At 35.8% G+C, this 22,100-nt stretch overlaps 1 protein-coding gene across 2 annotated transcripts in view; it reads right to left on the reverse strand.

The window, feature by feature from the left end:
• Positions 1-1,141: 1,141 nt before the first annotated feature.
• Positions 1,142-22,100, reverse strand: part of RBBP6 (RB binding protein 6, ubiquitin ligase) — a 31,499-nt gene continuing 10,540 nt past the window's right edge. The window contains exons 4-18 of one of the 2 annotated variants that reach the window (XM_004321009.4): positions 20,630-20,674; positions 18,449-18,537; positions 18,238-18,334; positions 17,746-17,885; positions 14,843-15,015; positions 13,303-13,406; positions 12,850-13,184; positions 10,571-10,667; positions 10,393-10,471; positions 10,228-10,282; positions 8,838-8,906; positions 6,425-6,787; positions 6,035-6,136; positions 3,440-5,197; positions 1,142-3,138 (exon numbers count right to left, since the gene is read on the reverse strand). In XM_004321009.4, the coding sequence (XP_004321057.1) occupies positions 1,557-3,138; positions 3,440-5,197; positions 6,035-6,136; positions 6,425-6,787; positions 8,838-8,906; positions 10,228-10,282; positions 10,393-10,471; positions 10,571-10,667; positions 12,850-13,184; positions 13,303-13,406; positions 14,843-15,015; positions 17,746-17,885; positions 18,238-18,334; positions 18,449-18,537; positions 20,630-20,674 (5,088 nt within the window). In that variant the 3' untranslated portion in view covers positions 1,142-1,556. The remainder of the gene's footprint in view (positions 3,139-3,439; positions 5,198-6,034; positions 6,137-6,424; positions 6,788-8,837; positions 8,907-10,227; positions 10,283-10,392; positions 10,472-10,570; positions 10,668-12,849; positions 13,185-13,302; positions 13,407-14,842; positions 15,016-17,745; positions 17,886-18,237; positions 18,335-18,448; positions 18,538-20,629; positions 20,675-22,100) is intronic. The other variant, XM_004321010.4, reaches the window with a different exon arrangement.

Raw genomic sequence — 22,100 nt, forward strand, 5'->3', positions numbered from 1 at the left:
GTGTAGTCTTGCTGGAGTATCTGAAAATACAAGTGGTATGTGTTGTGGGTAGGGTGGGGTGAGGTTGGCAGTGGGTAGAACAGGCATCCCATCCCCAGTGATGGAGATGTCTAGGAATAAAAAAATGTGACTTCAGAAAGTCAAGTCGGTTTCATTTAAAGGCTGCATTTCCCAAACTTAACATTTCCCAAACTTTTCCCAGCATTTCCCAAACTTAACATTTCCCAAACTTAACTCAGTCCTGAATGGCTTTCATAAGGCTAATAGCATTCTTACTATCACTCTTACAATTTTTCTTTAAATCACTTTTTCCTTAAATATTAAATGCTGCATTACACACATTTAAGTATGTTTGTATACCATCTAAAACCGAGTACCAACAATGGTATACAATACTGTAAATATTGTACTGTACGCTCTGGAAATAATGAATCAAGGCAAGACAGGAAGTTAATAAAAGTTGCTGCTAATGTAAGCCCTTTCCTCTTCTACTACCATAGTCCAATGCCCCCTGCCAAAGTACTTTAGGACCACTACCTCACACTAGAACTGGTCTTTTCCTGCTTTTAGCCATTGTCTTCTTAATCTGCATTTATACAGCTATGTTTCTAATGTACCATTCTTATCCTACTTCCCGACATCCTTTCAATAGCTTTTTATTGCTTACAATAAACTTCCTAAACCAGAGCCACTAAGGAAATCCATTGTAGCCTTACCTACTGCTTCTTGCCTCCTATTGCTGCTTGCTTCTGTCACCTGGACAGATTGGGTAGGCCACAGACTGTTGTGTTATTTAGTACTTTATCAAGGAATTTAATACTCATTTATCAGGGTTTCAAGAAAAATACATAACCATAAACAAATCAAAATTCCTCATCTCTAAAATTCATGTCCGAACTTCTAATTACTATATTTAAGACCCTTCCAGATTTATTCAACCAGATCTCCAATTAACCATGATATCTTATTTCTGGCTACCTATTACCAGCCCACTAATAAAGTACATTTTCCATGTTTACTTCAGAATTTTACATATACAGTTCAGCTTATACTAAAGCCTCAAAGGATATTTTAAATATGAAAATGGAAGGGGGAAGAGACATGACACACTTTCCTTCAAATAAGGCAGATATTCAACATCTGAAAAGTTTACTGAAAACTTTTATTGTAATCAAAAAGTGACATAACGGAGTTGTAATGAATTCAGCAAATCATTCTGCTGATATTTTAGAACTGATATCAGCTTTTGCCAGGCAATTAAAAAAATTCAATGTGAAAATTTCACAGTACAGTAAACTCCACCCCAACTAATTATGGTGGTTAAAAATAATAGGCCCTAGCAAAACCTCTCATGTTACATGGTCACAACTCACAATTCTGTACAAAAGTTCGTGTTATAAAGCTCTGATGTAAAAATCAAATAATCAAGCAGCAATATTTTAAGTGCAGCACAGGGTCTTCCATATCATTATTTACAAGGCTTGAATCTCTTTACATTATAACAAAATTTAATACAGATGACTTAGTAATTAAGTCAATTTTTAAAATCTGCCCTTTTACACAGTGACAGATTTCACTTTTTGGTCATCCTTCTCCTTCTCCTTTTCTTTATCTTTGCTCTTCTTTGACTTCTTTTTCTTATGTTTGTGTTTTTGGCTTTTTTCCAATTCTACTTCAGTGCCTGCATGTTTCTTATGCTTCTTATGTTTTTTATGTTTCTTGTGCTTTTTCTTTTCTTTCTTTTTCTTCTTCTTCTTGCTGTCCTGACTTTCTGCAGAGCTAGCACTGCTACTGTGGCTTCGGGTTTGGCTTCCAGAAGGGCTATGACTTCTACTTGGACTGACACTAGGGCTGCTTTGACTCTGGCTCCTGGTTACACCTACCTGGCTGACTGCTGCCATGTCCAGGCTCTCTTTTGCTTTCTCCATTACTTTATCTTTCAGTTCCTTAGAAATCTTCCCTGAAGTTTCTTCCTCTTTTACAGATACATTGCTTTCACTGTCACTTTCATTGTAATCTGGTTCAAAAGCAGCTTCATCAGTTTCTCTAGTTAAGTCAGAGGACAGTCGAGAGGAATGACTTAACTGGGGTTTAGGCTTGATGGTGTTCTTATCAATTTGCCCAGTAACTTGCTCCTTCTCAATCTGTGGGTCCGGTGGGTTAAGTATATACAGTGATTTATTGCCACTTGACTCTTTATTGTTCTTTGCCTCTAACACATGTTTCTCACGATCTTTACAGGGATTTTTATCTACAGATTTCGTCTCTTCACTTGAACGTTTAGTATCATAAGTGGATTTATGATCATGAGGTTTTTTGTCTCTTGAGGGACTAGAGTTACTTTTTTTGGAATCTCCTGTTCCTTTTTTAGGCAAATCTCTCTCCTCCCTTGGCTTAGTTTTTTGTCCAGCTGCAGAGTCTTTACTGCGAGAAGGAGAGTCTTTTCTTCTTGTTAATTCATTCCTTTCATCTCTACGTTTGGAACTTGAATACTCTCTGTTGTCATAATCAGTTTTTTTGTCTCTGTTGGGAGTGAAGTCTTTATTTGAGGAACCTCGAATGGAATCATGCTTATCTTCTTTGCCAGAAGTTCTAGTCTCTTTGGAAGATTGAGACAGACTTTTAAAATTTCCTTGCTCATTCAGACGGTCCAGATTACTATCTTTCTCTGGCTGAGTGCTGTTCTTCCTCTTTTCTGGGTTTTCCTTTTCCAACACTGAATGATCTCGATCTTTGGTTTTCCCTTTTTCACTAGATGCAGAGTTTTTTGAACTTTTGACCTCATGCTGTGTAATTTCATGGCTCACTTCCTTGGTGAGTTTCTGAATTTTCTCTGACGACTCATTTTCTTTTTCAGTATATTTGACTGCATTTGATGGCTTAGTGCTAACATTTTTTATAACACTGGCAGGTTTTCCTACACTTGATATAGGCTGTGTGGTGGATTTAACATCTTCTTCTTCAGATTCAAAGTCATCTTTATCCCATTTGGATTGAGGAACCTGAATCATAATAATAACATCTTCAGCAGGAGCTGTGTTATCATTATTATATTCTTCCATTGTTTTAATGACAGTTCGCTTTGTATCTGTTTTTTCTTCAGATTTCCGCACAGGACTGCCTCCAGTCGAACTGGTACTAAAAAGAATTAAAATATTTTTTAATTCATGAAGAACTTACAGTTATTAAACATTGATAAGTATAAAAAGACCAACTTAAACATGATAAATGTCCTTTTAACTTTCAAAAGCCACTTATTTTGCTGAGATATAAAGATTTAAGTGTATGATTATATAAAAACAAATGTGGCTCACCCCCAAAATCTACTTATCTTTTAACAATTCCTTTCTTCAAAGACAAGAGTAACCAGCTAACCCCCAACATCAATACATTCTTAATTATCATATTCCACTTTTTCCACCCACCCATTATCAGATACCTGGTATAATCCACGAGTGTTGAGCTGGATCCTTCAGTTCCAGTCACTTTTCGCCTGACCTTTCCTTTGATTTTTTCTTGTTTAACTTTGCCAGATGTTGACTCCAGTTTTTCAGAGGGTTCTTTTGTATTAGATATATTTTCTGTACTTCCAATTTTTTTACCAGTTTCTCTGTTAAGCTTGATTTTTTTGGCTGGAGCAGTTGATGATGAAATTTTGTCTTTTTCAGGCGTCCTATCCAGCTTTTCAATATCAAGTTCCATTTTGCGCTTTGGTGATGGTTTCACTATTTCAGTTACTTCTAATTTAGAGATTTTCATTGAAGATGACTCAAAATCTTTATCTCCACCTTTCTCTTCAGTTTTTCTTTTTCTTTTTTCTCCCTTGCTATCAAGTGGTTTACTCTTATCATTAGGCTTCTTGGTCTTTTCTTCCTTACTAGTTAGCTTCTCTGACTTGACGTCTTTGGAGTAGTCCTTCTTCACTTTTTCCTCTTTGACTGGTTTTGTCTCCTGGTGTTCCTTTACTGACTTAGAGTGAGCTTTTCTGGGGGTACCAATGATCTTTTCATCTTTTTGAGAGGAAGATGATGATTTCACATTGTCAGTCTTTGGAGTCTCCTCTTTGGCTTTTTTAAGTGGAGGTTCAGATCGAGGAGATTTTTCACGCTCTCCATCTAGTTTTTCTTGAGGTCCTTTAGCAGGTTTTGCAACAGTTTCTTTTTTGGACACAGCAGATCCATCATTTTTCCGTTTGGTCTTGTCACCTTTTGCTTTAGGTTTATCTTTTTCTCTCTTGTCTTTTTCAGACACTGATTTAAAAGTAATGGATTCAGCATCCATTGGTTCATCTCTAACAGGTGTAGCATCATCTCTACTTGGGAGAACAAACAATGAGTCTGTTTTATTTTCTTCACCACTTGTTGGCTCTCTTGATTTCCTAGAAGTTTCTAATAACTCTGGGTTTAGAAAGCCTTCACTTTCTTCCCCCTTTCTTCTTTTTCTGTGTTTCTTATGTTTATTTCCTTTACCATCTCCTGAAACATTTTCACTCTCCTTCTCTTTTGACTTTGTATTATCCTTCTGATTGTGACTGTCTCTTGATGAAAGCTTTTCTGGATAGTTGCCACCTATGTTTCGACTTCTATGACTCTGTCCACCAGAGTACTCCTCTCTGCGGCCTCTTGTGAAGGGAGAATTCCTGATATTAAGTGGTAAAAATCTCTCTGGAGAAAAGTTCTCTCTATTTGCTGAAGGTCTAGGCTGTGCTCCAGCAGCATAGCCTTTATAGTATTTTTCATACCACTCTCTATATTTTCTCTCCCATTCTCGATAACGTTCTTTTTCAAATGGGTCTCTGAAGTCAACACTCCTCCCGTAATAAGCTTTCATGTCATAAGGTGGTGGAACTTCTCTGTACCTGTTAAAATATTCACGTTCTGTTTCTCCTTGAGGTACATTACGTTTATTAGGAGATTGTCCCCTAAATGCTTGAGGAGATCTTGATCGTGAATGATACCGTCTATATGGGGGTGACCTTGACCTAGATCGATGATACCCGTGCGATCTAGACCGTGAACGGTAATTTCGACTTTTTCCTCTGCCTCTTCTGGGGTATGGAGGTGATCGTGAATAGGAACGAGAATGTGAGCGGCTAAATGATCGAGAATAAGAACGTGATCGTGTTGAACCAGATCTTGATTTAGAATAAGTATATGAACTTCTTGAATAGGATGAACCACTATAGGGAGATTTGGACCTAAAAGCAAAAATAAAACAATAGTTGATAGTTGAGAAATATATACAAAATAAAACACAGACTCTCAGATTTCAGTATGTTCTCCTCATGGTTCATTATTTATTTATATCATTTCATCTTAGATGATTAAAGAGGCACAGTGACCTCTACTGGAATGGAATAAAGTACACAAAGATCGGAACAATCACTTGTTATAAAACAAGAGTGAAATCTTAACAATTAGAGTGAAGTGCATTAATGTACCGTGAGTTATATGACCTAGCATTAAATAAAATGCCAATTAAATTTAAACATTACTTCCTATCTGATTATTAAGTAGGAGTAACTTTTTTTGTCCTACGTTGGCCAATAGTCTAGCTTTAAAAGGAACATCTCAAGCATAAAAAATAAGTCTTTTAAACAAACTTCCTGGGAATATTTATAATTCAGTTTTTCTATCAATAAAGCAACTTGTATTCTACTATTAGTTCATAATCACACAGGTTAATGTTCCAGCAGAAAGCTGTAGCCTTAGGTAAAAGGGGCCTCAGAAATGTAATCTTTGGCTAGTCCACTATTTTTTTCCTTCCACAAACATTTCCCAATTATTTCACACTATAAATAACTTCAAGGGACAAGGGCAATTTAATCCCCATAACTGCTAGTTCTACACAATAGAATTTACAGTGAGATATTTCAATAAACAGATATTGGGAAATAAGCTACATTTCCATTTTTATAAACCTAGACCGAATCAGAAAAATTCCATCACTGCAATGTTATTTATATCCATAGCTAATCCCTGGATATTCAAAGTCCCATTTGTAATTCTGTTGTGAAGGCTTGCAAAACACTAACCTGGAAAATGAGCGCCTACGCTCCTTTTGAATCTTTTTGTATTCCATCAATTCCTTAGCAAAATCATTTGTAAACTCATCTAGCTTGGACTTTTTCTTTTCCCTAGTAAAATAAAGTTAAAGAGCGAAAGTTAACAAAAACCATTTAAGAAAACTAACAAGACAAATGTAATTAGATCATGAATGAAATGAATGAAATTGTCATTAGTTTTCCACTTTAAAACTATAAATAACTAGGAATCCCTGAGGAAGCTGCTTGTATGGCTTGGTTTAATTTTTAGGTGATTTTTCTTATACTAACTGGAAACACTGGAAAATGCTTCCAAAGATACCTATTTAACGTTACATCAGAAAATGAAAGTGTAGAGTAATTTCAAATTCAAACACTTACTCTTCTTTTAGTCGTCGTTGCTCTCTATAGAATTCTTCCCTGGACAAAGGTGGTGCTTGTGTTGTTGGGATGGTATTTGAATGAGCTGTCTGTACTCCTGATGATACCCAAGGTGTTGATAAATTGGCCGGAGCTGGAGGAAACCCTGGAGGGGGAACACTATACCCAGCAGGTGGTGGCTGGCCAGGAGGAAACTGAGGAGAAAACTGTGGAGGAGGAACACCTGGAGGGAGAGGAAGCGTGTGGGGAGGAGGAGGATACAAGGGAGGGGGTGGGACAGGTACAAAAACTGGATTTGCTGGTAGTGATGGGCCTTGAGTTCTCTGTGATCTTTCGCTGTGGTGTCGTCCACGGTTTATACTTCTGGAAAAATAAATTCCAAGATATTAAAGCATCTGAGACAAGTAACCTTATCTTTTCTACTCATCATCTTTTCAATCCACAAACAAGGAAAAGAATCAACTATTCAAATAAGCACAGGGACACTGATATTGTTTATATGTAAAAGTAACATCATTTATATGTTAAAAACAACATTTAAGGCCAGTTAGGGATTGAGATAAGTTTACAAGGTCTTCTTTATATGGAGATGCCATACTTTTATCTTTTGATAAAAGTTATCTTTTGTGAAGTCCAAATATCACTCCACAATGATCTCATTACTTCCTAATCTGTCATTTAAAGGAACTGACAGGTTAATGTCTCTGTGACCTATTTCTCCCCAAAATGCCTTCCAAGACCAAAAGTTTAAATGAAGAAAACCCACTTCCTATAATATTTTTGAGGAAATAAGACCCTTCAAAGTAGAATAAACATGGGACTTCCCTGCTGGCATGGTGGTTAAGAATCCACCTGCCAGTGCAGGGGACACGGGTTTGATCACTCGTCTGGGAAGATACCACATGCTGTGGAGCAACTAAGCTCATGCACCACAACTACTGAGCCTGCATTCCACAACTACTGAAGACCGCGCGCGCCTAGAGCCCGTGCTCCGCAAACAAGAGAAGCCACCGCGATAAGAAGCCCATGCACTGCAACGAAGAGTAGCCCCCCCCAAAAAAAAGAGTAGCCCCTGCTCGCCTCAACTAGAGAAAGCCCGCGTGCAAGCAACAAAGACCCAACACAGCCAAAAACAAACAAACAAACAAATTTATTTAAAAACAAAGTAGAATAAATACTAGTTTTAACATTTGTAATTAACAACTGAAAATCTCACTTTTTCTCTCAAAGGCTTAGATTAAAATTAACAGTGCTAGCCAAAGTTTCTAAATTCTGCTTCATCAAACAAACAGTGGCTTCTTCAAAAAAAGTGGGCTTATTTCTGTTAAGCTAAAAGGATCTTTAAATTATAGGTAACTGGTATACAATAGCAGCAGCTGGGATTTAGATTTCAGGTCTCTTTTCAGAGTCTGATTAGTAAATGTTATCTTCTTATTAAATATGTGATCTAGCAACAAAACAGTAGTTATCTTTCATAAGCTTAGCAATTCTCTTTGGAGCACTAGAAGATACCCTTAAGTATGACCTAGATAGTAAGAACTATATGGCTTACTTCTTAGATTAACACTGCTTGTGCATCTTCTGGGCAAGGGCCCCTAACAATCTTCTGTCTAAACTTTTGGAAGAGAAGATGGTAGAAGATGGGGATAACTGAGTCTAGGGGAGAAATAAATCCAAGTCTTCTTCACATTTGGGAGCTGAGCTCGTTAACATCCATCTTAAATTAAATCGACACCTTAGTTTGTCTGGGCCTTACTGACCACCCTCTACACTCAACAGAGTAAATGTAAGCCAGTATTCTGCTGTGTGCTGACAGGGAGAAAGCAGTCCTTGGGAAGGAGTAGTAAAGATGTAGCCTTAAAAAACCATTTAAAAATAAATAAATAAATAAAAATTTAAAAAACCCATTTAAAACACTAAATGTAGGGACTTCACTGGTGGCGCACTCGTTAAGAATCCGCCTGCCAATGCAGGGGACATGGATTCAAGCCCTGGTCCAGGAAGATCCCACATGCCGTGGAGCAACTAAGCCCGTGTGCCACAACTACTGAGCCCATGTGCCACAACTACTGATGGCTGTGTGCCTAGAGCCCGTGCTCCACAAGAGAAGCCACAGCAATGAGAAGCCCGCGCATGGCAACGAAGAGTAGCCCCTGCTCGCCGCAGCTAGAAAAAGCCTGCGTGCAGCAATGAAGACCCAACGCAGACAAAAATAAATAAATTTATATATATATAAAATATTAAATGTAATCTATTCTTTTATAGGCCTCTTAAGGGCAACTACTTAAGATATAAGTGAGGAAAGTATAAACCAAATGAACCCACTCCCCCTACCACTACTGTGCTTTAATTTGTGTTATATTTTTCAGTGTGTCATCAGATTACTGTTTTTCAAGATTTTTAGCAAGCCTACCTGTAGCAGCTTCTCTCCCCTCTTCTAATTTGTTGTGGTGGAGAAACCAGATATCCAAGCTTGTTGGAACTGTGTGGAAAGAAGGATAAAATAGGCTTGAGTATTATACACACCTTTTCGTGTGTAGACTTTAATATACCTATTTTAACTATTCTGAAAACTTTTCCTTACTCCCTGATCCTGATTCTTAAACTTGTTTCAGACAGAGATATGAGCAAGTGTTATATTTACTTAAAATGAAATATTCTTTCTGATTAACATATTATAAACAATTAAGCTTCAATATATATTTTATGTAATATTGTATTTTAATTAGCATTCTATAAGTTTCTCTATGAACTTATTGTTATAGAAAAGGAAAAGAGCTCTTTTATCTGCTGGACACTATGCAGAGGCATTTGACATGTGAGGTAAGTAGCACCATTCCAATTCTACAGATGAGGCAATGGAGGCTGAGAAGTAGAATCACATACCCTTGTCACATAGCTAGCAAATGCAGGAGATGGGACTCAAACCCAGGTCTGTCTCCAAATCCCGTGTTCTTTCTACTGATATATTCTCCTAGTCTCTCAACTAACATACTTTTTCTAACATACTTTTTCTATAAGAAGTTTGGTTTATCTTTCAAACAAAAAGATTAAAGTTTTAGAATATAAGCCAGTTTACATAAATATATGATCCCATTTATACAGGTCACATAAATAGAAATAATTATATAAAAACAATAAATAAATCTGATTTTTAATGCCATAGAACATCCTATGGAAGATCAAAGTTCTTAGTACTCCAGGGTAGAAAGTCATACCCTAAAGAATTTTTTGTTTTTTCTTCTGGGAGACGGAAGGATTTATTACTTGCAGCAGTAAGGAGAACACCAGGGATCATTCACAAAGCAGTGTCTCCCACACCCTACAGATTTTAATACGCAATAAAATTTCATTAACATAGCTAGTCAAAATGAGAAATTTTGTGTTTGACAGACTTTAATCTTATTATGTGTTTATTTACTCAAATCAAAAACATCCAAATTAAAGAGGAAAGTTTAATCTACCAGCATAATAACTGACTCAGTATTTAAAATATTCTTTCAAGTAATTCTTATCTGTTCATTAACTGAGATTCTGCCAAGATCACCATTTGTTAAGCCATAAAAGTAAAAAGAATTTACATGAGTTTACATCTTATTATTATAGAAAAGAATTACTAATTTTTTAGGAAGAATTCTTCATATAGTCTTGAATTTGTGACATTTTACATAAAAACTGTGTTAACATGGCATATAAAAGAGGAGTTCACAGTAAAAGACACTCAGCACACACTGCTGAGATTGTAATTTCCATCATCCAGTTAGAAAGCAATCATCTGAAGATTATTTGAGACATATACTTACTGTTCCCAACCTGGTCGACCACCACCTGGACGAGCAGTGTTTATTCTTACTGGACCTTGGAAACAAAAATAAACAAAACCAATAAGTAAATATAAAATTACAGGTTAAATAAAGTTAAAATTATTTTTTAAGGAAAAAAGTTCAAACCAAAATGATTTTACTCACCAGTTGTGGGGATCAATTGTCCATGCAATAATGACTGTCCAAGCAAAGATGGGGTTCCAAGTACAGGCACCTGGTAACCCTTTAGGAAAAAACCAAAAAGGTATAGTTAAAAAAACAAAACAAAAAACTCTACTGTAATAATAATAAATCTCCAAATTTAAAAGCCAGTGAAACTTACCTTCTCTTCCATAAGGGCAGTAATTGCAATTGAAGAGGCTCCCTTTGAATGTTCAGATGCAAGTGCTGCAGCTGGCAGTATTTTATTATCAGAATCCCTAGATAATAATATAATTTACAATACATTAAAAAGTCACCAGAAATGGAGGATTAAAGTTACAAACTTCCAGTTATATAAGATAAATAAGTACTTGAGACATAATGTACAACATGACGACTATAGCTAACACAGCTGTATGGTATATAGGAAAGCTGTTAAGAGAGCATAGATCCTGAGTTCTCATCACAAGAGAAAAAAATTTTTTTTCCTTTTTATTGTATTTACACATGAGAAGACGGATGTTAGCTGAACCTACTGTGATAATTATTTCACAATATATGTAAGTCAAATCACTGTACTGTATGCCTTAAACTTATACAGTGATGTATGTCAATTATTTCTCGATAAAACTGGAAAAAATAGGCAATATTTTCCATATTTTTGAAAAAAAATTCCATGTTACAAGGATGTGAGTCATATTTAAGAGGCCTCTATATATAATACTTGTAAAGTTTGAAAAATAATAGACCTGAAGGAAATGTCTGCATTACACAAATATTCTTATTTCAGGAACACATAATCTGTGATAATAGGATTATAAAGTTTACTTCTGCATGTAATGAGTAAAAATTATCAAAGGAAAATAAAGAGTAAAAGTCACATCTTGTTACTGTTCATCCATCACACTTCCATTAAGATGAGTTACATCAAAGATGATGAAAACTTCTGGGGAAAGTGAGAGAGGACTGGACTTTTGAAGAGTTCTTCACATGTAAGTGAAATGTAAAATGAAGAAGCCTCCTTAAGAAGTACAATCGGGCTTCCCTGGTGGCGCAGTGGTTGGGGGTCCGCCTGCCGATGCAGGGGACGCGGGTTCGTGCCCTGGTCCGGGAGGATCCCGTGTGCCGCAGAGCGGCTGGGCCCGTGGGCCATGGCCGCTGGGCTTGTGCGCCCAGGGCCTGTGCTTCGCAATGGGAGGGGCTGCGGTGGTGAGGGGCCCGCGTACCGCAAAAAAAAAAGAGAAGTACAATCTATGATAGATATGATAGAAATTGGTTCAGTTTTAAGACTAGTAAAGCTAAAAAAAAAAAAAACTTGAGAGACAAAATAAATAAATAAAGGATTAAGAGTAAATTCTACTTCCACCTCTACCACTAAATCAAAGGGTAACCTTAGATAAGTCAATGAACTCTCTGGGCCTTATTCCCACTATTAATCAAATAAAAAGCTGAAATAGGTTAAGTGGGATTTAAAAAAAATTTTTATTTTATTCACGTATAGCTGATTTATAATGTTCTGTTAATTTCTGCTGTACAGCAAAATGATTCAGTTATACATATATATACATCCTTTTTCACATTCATTTCCATTATGGTTTATTACACGATATTGAATATACAGTTCCCTGTGCTATACAGCAGGACCTTGTTTATCCATCCTATATATAATACTTTGCAGGGATTTCTTAAATATACTTGTAAAGGTCCTACTCCTAAAGATTTTGTTTCTGGGAACAAACCCCTGGCATCTATTTTTTAAAAGCTGGTTGATTTTTTAAGCCTTTATGAGCCATTGGACTATAAAGGTCCCTTTCATTTCAGGAGTGGTAGGATTTAAATGAGTTTTCACTACTCTCCTACATAATTATGCTCCAAAACAATCATTTCTTGACCTCTCTACTTCTACCAGTATTTCATCCCCTCTTTCTCTATTTATCCAAATTGTTCTTAGTTCTGCTCAAATCTACTGTTTTCTAATAACACCATAAGAGGTGACCATAAGTGACCTCTCCCTCTTGTGAACTGCAGAGCTGACTGTCATGGGACATTATTCAACATTTAATGTGACTTGCTGGCAATGTATATAGTTTTTGACCTTGGGATGCTTAATAATTTGCAAATGAATCTCCTTCATTTGTCTGTTCCTCCAGTAAAACTTAGCCATTTCTTTCTTTTTTTTTTTTTTTTAAATTTGGCTGTATTGTGTGGCTTGTGGGATCTTAGCTCCCCAACCAGGGATCGAACCTGGGCCCCAGCTGTGCAAGTGCCAAGTCCTAGCCACTGGACTGCCAGTGAATTCCCAAAGACTAGGTCATTTCTTACAAGTCATCCACCTTACTGAGCACAGTGGGATGCAACAGACTGAAGGTCACTAAAACAACTGTTAAAGCAATATACAATAAAAAAAACTACATCACTGATCTCACTTGTTTCCTAACAGCGAGAAATACATAGACTTACCGAAAAGGTCCATCTGATTTTTCTGAGTGGACTGATATGGAGACTGTTGCAGTTATATCAGGTACAGGGGCTGGGGTAGAAGATGGATTTCCAGGCACAGGAGGGGCCAAGGAAGACTGATTAGAGGTTAATGAAGATATGGATGGAGCCGGGTGAGTTGATGATGTCACTGGAATCATCAGAGGATCTTGTTGTCTTGATATTGGAGACCTCATCAGAGGTTGTAGGTTCCGTTGAATGAGTGGTCTTGGAGGTGGTAGTTGGGGTGGGGGTGGAGGTAACTGTTTTCTTAGTCTTTTCGTATAACCAGTTTCATTTTTGAAGTTATTAACAGCCTACAGACACCAATCATAAAAATGCAGAAAAATGTAATGTAGTATTTACTCAAGTACGGTTAAATCAATTAAAAGATTTTTAAAAGTTTTTCATAAAAAGTGATACAAATATAGCTACCTGTCGTAAGAACTTATTGGCAATTAAAGCATCAGGAGAGACATCATTCTGATGACATGTTGGACATGTATGTTCATCTGATTCCAAGAGAGCTGTCCTTATACCTATGTATAAGATTTTAAATATTAACAAAAGCATAGTTAGGAACCCAGTTTTTACTGAATGAATTAAAAAGACAGTTTACATGTGTTCAGTTACATTACTGTTTTTCAAGCACACATCACTAACCATTTCTATTCTTAGATTAAGAAATTTAAAAGTAAAATTTCTCGCCTGATAGCACTCCTCTGCTCTAATCTCTCTCTATCTTAAAAACAGAAGTAATGGATATAAGCTAAACAAACATTTAAACTGAGAGAAAAGATGCTCTTTCCCAAATACTATTCTCTTTGTTTAGCTAGTAATCGGAATATTATAGGGGAAAAAAAAGAAAAGAAATAGTCTACAAAGAGACAAAAACATTATATGGCTAATATAGGGCTTTTAAAAAAGCATCACTTGGGAATTCCCTGGTGGTCCAGTGGTTAGGACTCCGCACTTTCACTGCTGAGGGCCCGGGTTCAATCCCTGGTAGGGGAACTAAGATCCCACAAGGTATGTGGTGCTAAGAAAAAAAGCATCACTAGAAAAGGGCATTATAAATAACAGAAGCATTGTTCAGACAAGGAAATCAGAGACATCTATAGCACAGCAGGTAAGAACCAACACTAAATTATAGATGCACTGACTATGCTTCAGTGTTGCAAAAAATCCAATCATAAGTGGTCTGTTAAATTCAAGACACACTCTGAAACAACTTTTAAGTGACCTCTTCTTGACTTTGGTCTTCACTGAAGAGGCCCCATAAAAAAGATTTGTATTTCAAAACGACCTTTATTTTGTGGCCGTGAGACCAGGGATCAAACCTGCGTCCCCTGCAGTAGAAGTGTGGAATCCTAACCACTGGACTGCCAGGGAAGTCCCCCCAAACCATCTTTAGAAATGATGAAGACCAGAGCAGGACTGAGCAATGAAATTTTCAGATGACGTAAGAAGGGGCAAACTTAAGATAAGTGGCAGAAAAAAAATCAAGTGCTAATAGAATATAAATGATTCACAAGTAACCCCCTGGCAAATGTTGGGTAATATCTTTACAGAGTAGTTCTCAATCACACTTAAGAATTTTAGAATAAGCTATTTTTCACATTCCTAGAAAGGGACTTAGATATCATTTAAAAGTACTTCTGGAATATCTAAAGCCCAAAAGGCTTTTAAATTTCTGTATACCATTTAAAACACAGAGGAAATAAAAATCCTACATTTTATAAAACCTCAGTAAAGTCACCTTGATGAAGGTAAAGAATGTGGTCAATTCTAATATTTAAAAGGACAAGGAGGTGGTTGTTTTTTTTAAAAAAAGTAGCAACAAAAAGTTATTAAATGCTCATTGATTAATTTATCAATAATTCATATTATTAAAATATACAATATTGCTAACAGCCTTTCCAAGGAAATACACATACTCTAAATTATGTATTGTCAAAGATTCAACATTTCTTACATTCATCACAATAACTATTTCCACAGCATGGAATGACAACAGCATCAGTCATAATATCTTTGCAGATGAGACACAACAATTCATCTGGGATAGGATCATCTTCTTCTGAAGATGATGATGGTTCCTCTGGTAAAAAAGGTGGTTTTTCTTTTTTCCCAATTGCATATGCTTCTCTGTAAAAGAAAGTTTTAGTGTTTTAACATTGTTAAGGCGAAGTATTTCCAAAAAAATTTATATATTCTACTATACCATAATGGATACTTATAATTCAGTACAATGTAAATTCAGTTTATATAAGTGTGTACCTCCCAAAATAAGGGAGCAGTTATGAACATCCTCCCCTGAACAAAAAGATATAAAACAAAATCCTAAACAAGTATAACAAAAAAGAAAAAAAATGCTATGAAAGTGGCTAAAAGGATCTTCGAATCTGTAACTCTAAGAACTGAGAGCCAGAGAAGTAAAGCGACACAATCAGTGCCACAAAGTTATATTTATATGGGTGGCAGAGACAGGATTTGAGCTTAAGCTATGACAACACCCTAATCACTATTTTCTGTACTACCATGTTTCTTGGGGGAAAAAATTGTTTTTTCTTCCTCCATAGTCTAACAGTCCCCAAAACCTGTGAAGGTACTAATGTGAATACCACAATATGGGAAACTAAAATTGGAACTGACATTACACAATTAAGGGGGATAATTCAAGGGAAATATGTCACTAATCACACCAGTAATTAATAGCCAGAATTAGACTTCAAAACAGTGGTCTACTATACTTAACATTTTAAGAGAGATTAATCTATTTATAGTCAATTAAGAAATATTCATGACTTAGAAATTAAAAATATGTGTAAAAAACTTAAAGGAACACCTCATTAGATATTTGGAGGTCCATTTTTCGTAGAAATGTACTTTGCAGAAATGTTGGGTATTAAATATATTAAAAACAAAAAACCAAAATATTCTATTCTCAGACTTATCACCAGTGCTTCCAACACCCTCATCTTGTAATCAGGCACATTTGTAAAACACAGGAATTCCTAGAGAAATCCTTTCTGTTTCATTCAGGAACAGAGTGTGTTCATCTCAAATGCTAAAATGAAAGAATCTCATCTGCACAGAGCAGGGTACCTTAGGTGTGTTATTTGTGTTGCAGTTGCTCCATAGACATCACCACGATTCCAGAAATATGTATCAATTTGCTTATGCCCCATTGTTCCCAATTTGTGAAAGAGGAGTCTCCCACTGCCCAAAAGAGAGAAAAGAAAAAAAAAAAAAAAAGAGGAGAAGAGAGGATAGAAAAAGAAACAGAAGAAGAGTCTAAGTTGCTTATCAGTGGTGTTAGTGGAGAAGGTGAAAGTTTCATTTAAAATATTTGGGTTCCCATTTTCCCCAGTATTTGCTGTGTGTTTGGAACAAATGGGCTTCTGTATTTCAGTATTCAAAAGCAATGAAGTTAATTATTAGTAGGGGTTCACAGGTGATGTTAATTTTTCCAACACAAATTTCTATTTAAATACTTTCATATCTACATATTATATTAATATGTAGCCGTCTGCTCTTAAATTGTGTCTGTAAAAGTCATCAATTTCAACCTAAAGCTGTTTGGAATCATGTATGAAATGTCTGAATTAGAAACAGCGTAACAACAAATTGCTCTAAGATGAACCACAAAAACACAGGATGGTAGACTGATAAAAAATAGATGGGAGTGAAGTTGAGAAAGTGAGTAGGGCTGGGAGTTTAGGAAAACATTAATTCTTATCTGTGAACTACAACAATGTATTTACTCAAAAACAATGTATTTACCTACTCAAAAACACAATCTTTTTTCAGTATCATTCTGTAAGCATAGCCATTTTCATCATCCTTACCTGCTCACCACATCTGACAATATAGCATGAAGCTGAGGAGAACTGTTCTTAATATACATTTTGTCACTAAGAACATGGACATCTACTCTCTAAATTGATGTTTCTCAAGGTATGCCCTAAGGATCCCCTAAACTCATAATCTCCTCGAGGACTTGTTAAAAAATGCAGACTCACGAGTCTCATCATATAATCCCTGGGGGCGGGGCAGGGTACCTAGGTTATTTAACATACTTTTGTAAGAGATTCTTATGCACGATTAAGTTAGCGAACCATATTCCAAAGAACACTTAATATTGTGTTTTATATTGTGAGACTTTACAACTGTTGATGGTAATCAAAAAGGTAATTAAATGTATTAATAAAAGCATATAAAATGGGAAGTTACCTAGTTGAACTATGCCTCTAGGTTTACTGTCTATTCATTTCATTAAAAATTGGCTCATAAAATCTGAAAACACATTAAAAATAAGCATTAAGGTATAGCTTATAGAGCTATAGCTAATCTGAACTAATGGTTTATAAAATAAACCACACTTCAGAATCTTAAGACTCACACAGTATATCCAAACTTATTCAAGATACCTCAGCATTTCCTTTAATCTTGGCACTTAAATTTGCCTTGATATCTTGCAGAACTTTTATTCTTAACCGTCCTGCTTCTCAGAAAGTTTAAGATACTTGTCTTGTTCTTTTAAAGGATGCAAACAGCATATAAGACTATGTGGGAGTATGTATGTGAATGAGGAAGAAAGCAGGGAATGACAGAAAAAGAAAAATTAGAAGATCACAAGGGAAGTGGCACTCACTGGCAGCAAAAAAACCCCAAATCCATTTTAAATTTGCTTTAAATGGAGCAGACTGCAGCCTCTCATTCTTAACACAGAAATGCAACATGTGGAGACTAAGTCTTGGTATACAACGTTCATAAGGAATCCAAGTAGCCAACTCACAAGCCCAAGATTAAATAAAACACTATCACCTGGACTGACTGTAGTCTCCATAGATCATACCTAATTTGAATACTTACGCATCTATAGTTGGTATTGCATATTTTCCAGTGTTGGTAAGCATTGCACCTTTCATGTTAGGATCTTTCACCTCCATCATAAAACTTCTGGGAATTCCAGTGCTCTTTTTAATCCTAGGACCAGATTCAAAGTTCTTATCCTATATGTATGGGAAAGGAGAGAGGAGGAAGAGAAAAAGCAGTTACCTTTATTTAATATTAGCTAACACGCAGTGCTATCATATATGATCTCATTTAATCCTCACAACAGCCATGTGAGGTAAGTACTATCATTACCTCCATTTCACAGAGAAGAAATAACAGGCTTGGAGAAATCAAGTAACTTGCTCACTCAGTGGCAGTGTCAAGATTTGAAGCCCGGCAGTTTGGCTCTAAAAGCTATGCTCATTTGCCGTTGTAACAGAGAAGGCAGTATTTACCAAGAAAAATAATATGGCTAAGAAAAGATTTTAAGAAAAATAAGGTGTATCATAGCTTCTACTTTGAACTTACCCCATTTGTTGGGCAATTCTTAATATAATGGCCAGGTTTACCACAACGGAAACAAGTATAAGATGGAGGTGGTGGACCTAGAGGTTTCTTCATGTAACTGAAAGGGGAAAAAAAAATTACATGTACACAAAGACTTGAAAAAAATGCTTTTGATATGGGGGGGAGACCCCACCCCAAAGTACCTATTAGTATAAAGTATTTATGAACTTACTTGACTGGGTCGTATTCATGGCCAGATTGCGACATCATTGCTTTAATTTTATCTTCTTCAGAAGCATTGGCTTCAGCCAGATTGGCAGTCTGTTTAACAGGTAATTATTTGACACACACATTAGAAACACATTTAAGACCACACAGCCAAAGACAACACCACTCATCCTGTAAAGAGCAGTATCTAATCTTGCATAAAAACAGTTATTTACAAGTATAACCTAGAAGACGCACTGGGAGTTCATTAGGTCATTACATGATGTTTGGGTGTCTATGGTGCTGAAGAAAGTCTTTCTGGGGGCACTCAAACCTTAGACCCTGTTTGTACCTTACATTTAAGATTTGCATACTACTCTTCTAAGAGTTAAAAACTGAGATTAAGCTAGGAGAGAAACACTTGATGTTTTTAAGTCTTAAAAATAGTTCAAGTGTCACAGCATTAAGCATCAAATGTCAAGCATATAACTTGGAGGTAGGGTTGGGGGTAGAACAATTGAACATATTATGCAGCAGATACTACAAGTCAGAAGGCTCTTTAGGTAGTGGTGTCAAATTTCAAACTAAGTGCAAAGCACATGCATTGAGCATTCAAATTTTAAATCCAACTCTCCAAAGATTTATGAACTTTAAGGTATTACATACAATAGTCTAGATATAAGCAGGGTCTAAGGGAGTGAGTCCTAATAACTTGAATCTTCAAGCATCTAGCACTCATATCAGCCATTCATTAGGTTTTAGCTTTACATTCATCCACAAAACAAGCAACCAGTTTTAACACTTTATTGTAATTTTATATACAAAGAATGCTTAACATTAACAGAGCTTAGAACAACAGCAACATTTACAGAAAACTGGATTACAGATGTTGAACAACTAATTTGTTTGAACCCAAACAGTAACTTACAGATAGTTTAAAAAAAAAAAAAAAAATCCCCCAAACCTCCAAAACTCCGCAACTGCTTCCCACAAAGAAACAATGGTAGGAAAAGACCAAAACTCAAATATGGTCCTTACAGTACACATGAATTAAAACAGTGAACTATAAATTGCTAAAGATGTTAACTCTATGCTAAACCACTTTGCATTAAAAAATTATAGAGATTGGTTTTAGCCCACTTCATGTTTTAGAATCATCAACTTTAATGTTTACTTTTCCCACAACAGGAACTTAAAAAGCTGTATTTGTTACTAGGACATTTTGGGGGATACATTCTAGGGGATAAGGACAAAACCTATAACAAAGCCAAAGACAAGATAGGGACAGCACTAATGGAAAACTCATCTAACTCATTAACCTCGGTTGATAAATTTGGTTTTACATTTCTGATAGGGAAAAAATGATTTTCGGAAAACTGGAAAACTTCCTTCTTGGCCCTCAAAAATCTGCCTGATCTGTAATATTTGCCTTTTTTCCCCTAAAGGCACAATTTGCAAACTAAGTCTATTGTTTTAAAAATTAATCCATCACTAGTGCTTTCCCAAACAAAAGGTACACATTGTTGAGCAGAAAATTGCAAGCAATCTTATCGCAAAACATGGCATATACAATGATTTCAGGAGGTAACAATTTTCCCCTCTGCCAAACATACACATTGGTATATTCCTGCAAACAACTTTATACATTTACACAATTCATGTAGTCTGTGTTCAAACAAATTAGGTTGTTTAAAACTTTTTCTAATGCAGACAGACTACAAGTCTATAGCATAAAGAAACAATTGTATCACATTTAAAATGTTGACCTTCAAGGGATCAATTCAAATATTCAAGAAATAACCACGCAATCGTCCGTGTAAAGGAAAGCTTCTATTTTGGCTGCGTAAAGTCCACATAATTTACAGCCAAAACCAGGGAATTCCTCCAGAAATTTGCTAGTTTCCAATGTATAATTAAACAAAATGTATGAGGGGAAAAAAGCGAGTAAGTGTAGCTTCATGTGTTTCTTCTGTCTTGAAGATGAACAATACTCCAACATTATGGTGAAGCTGATTTCAAAATACTCCCCCTATCTTCTCAAAACAGCAACTACTCTTTACAGGATAGTAATAGTACGTACAATGTGTCTGCAAAATATCTCCTCCCCCAACCCCTCTTAAAACACTGTTCCACATTAAACAACAACAAAAAAATACGATGTTAGAAAAAGATTTATATTTTCAAGAATATATATATATATATATACCTTCGTAAGCTGGGCCAGAGAAATAGATGCAGAAGAGTCATCAATCTGTTCACAAAAAATTAAACACACATTCAAGTTCCACACTGAAAACATCTGAAAGTGATCATTTAGTCCCTACTGCCACTTAATGTTCAAATACTGGGCATTTTTCTTAGACGTTTTCTAAAGAATGTTATCTTGTTTTAAAGCTGAAATGTAAACTCACCCCACTTATCCTTCTCCACACATCCCACATACAGTAAATAAAGGCTAACCGTTGATAGGGACTCAATTACAATGAGAAAACAGGGTAAAGAACACTATATCACATAGGAAACCTGTTCAGAGTGGTGGTTTAATACTAAGAAAGAGTCCCATGTCTATCAATGGTCTCTAAATTTGATAATGCTCAAGACAATGTACACTAGAAGAGAGAATAAGAAATCTTTCGAACTTTCCCATAATGCCATTACATAACACTGTAAAAACAAGCAGCTCTTTAAAGGCTCAGATAATTGCTTTAATAAAACAGGTTCCAGATAATTGCTACTTTTTCTTCTTTGAGTATGTACTGCTCAGTCTGAATAAGTTCATTTATTCTCCCATACAAAGAGTAACAATAGCTAATCTTGCCAAAGAAATCACAGCTTTATCAGGGCAAAGATGTTAAGCCAAATAAAGGGAAACAAAAGGTACCCCGGGGCAGGGCAAACAGAGCAGTTACAGAATGGACTTTAATATGCAGAGAAAAGAAAGTTAATTTAATCAAACAGAGCAAGTATTAAACATGGATATAAAAGGGCTTTAAAAAACATTTTTTTTCAAATGTGACATTTAAAACTTCTTATTGTTCCCCTGAATATGTTAATATCAGTTTAAAAAAAATGTTTATGTATGTGTGTATGCACACACCTTCAGCCTCTAACTCTAAAGATATGATTTCCCTACAAGTGTACCAAAATGAAAACATTATTAGCTTCCTATGCAGTAAGTGGGCCGCTTATTCGACATGTTATACATTTCTCATGCATTATTGGTCAGAACTCTTCTTTAAAATGGAGAGAATGTAACAAGTTGTCTGCATCAAAGAAAAAAAAGTGAGTCTTCATCATGTATTTTTCAGGTATTCCAGAGAACTAAGTATTAAAATAAAAGCAGCATGACTTAGAGCCCCCAACAGAAATGTAATCAGTTTCGATATGAAGTTCTTAGCCCAATGCCCACCACAGCAGTAATTCAATAAATAGAAACAAAACTGATGTTGACTAAATTTAAAATACATCTTATAAATATCTTAAGAGTTTTAAATGTTAGTTTGATGGATATTATTACTGGGATGTTTATTTAAACAAAAGGTTCTTAGCTCCACTTCGAGGGACTACAGAGTCCATAATGCACTAATCCCACATACATTCCTAGCCATATAACCCACCAGTGGGTTCTCACTCTCGTGCAGCTTTGAAGTGTTCTTTCCTTAAAGAACGAGTATCTC

This window comes from Tursiops truncatus, chromosome 15 (assembly GCF_011762595.2).
Source record: "Tursiops truncatus isolate mTurTru1 chromosome 15, mTurTru1.mat.Y, whole genome shotgun sequence".
In the NCBI taxonomy this organism is placed as follows: Eukaryota; Metazoa; Chordata; class Mammalia; order Artiodactyla; family Delphinidae; genus Tursiops; species Tursiops truncatus.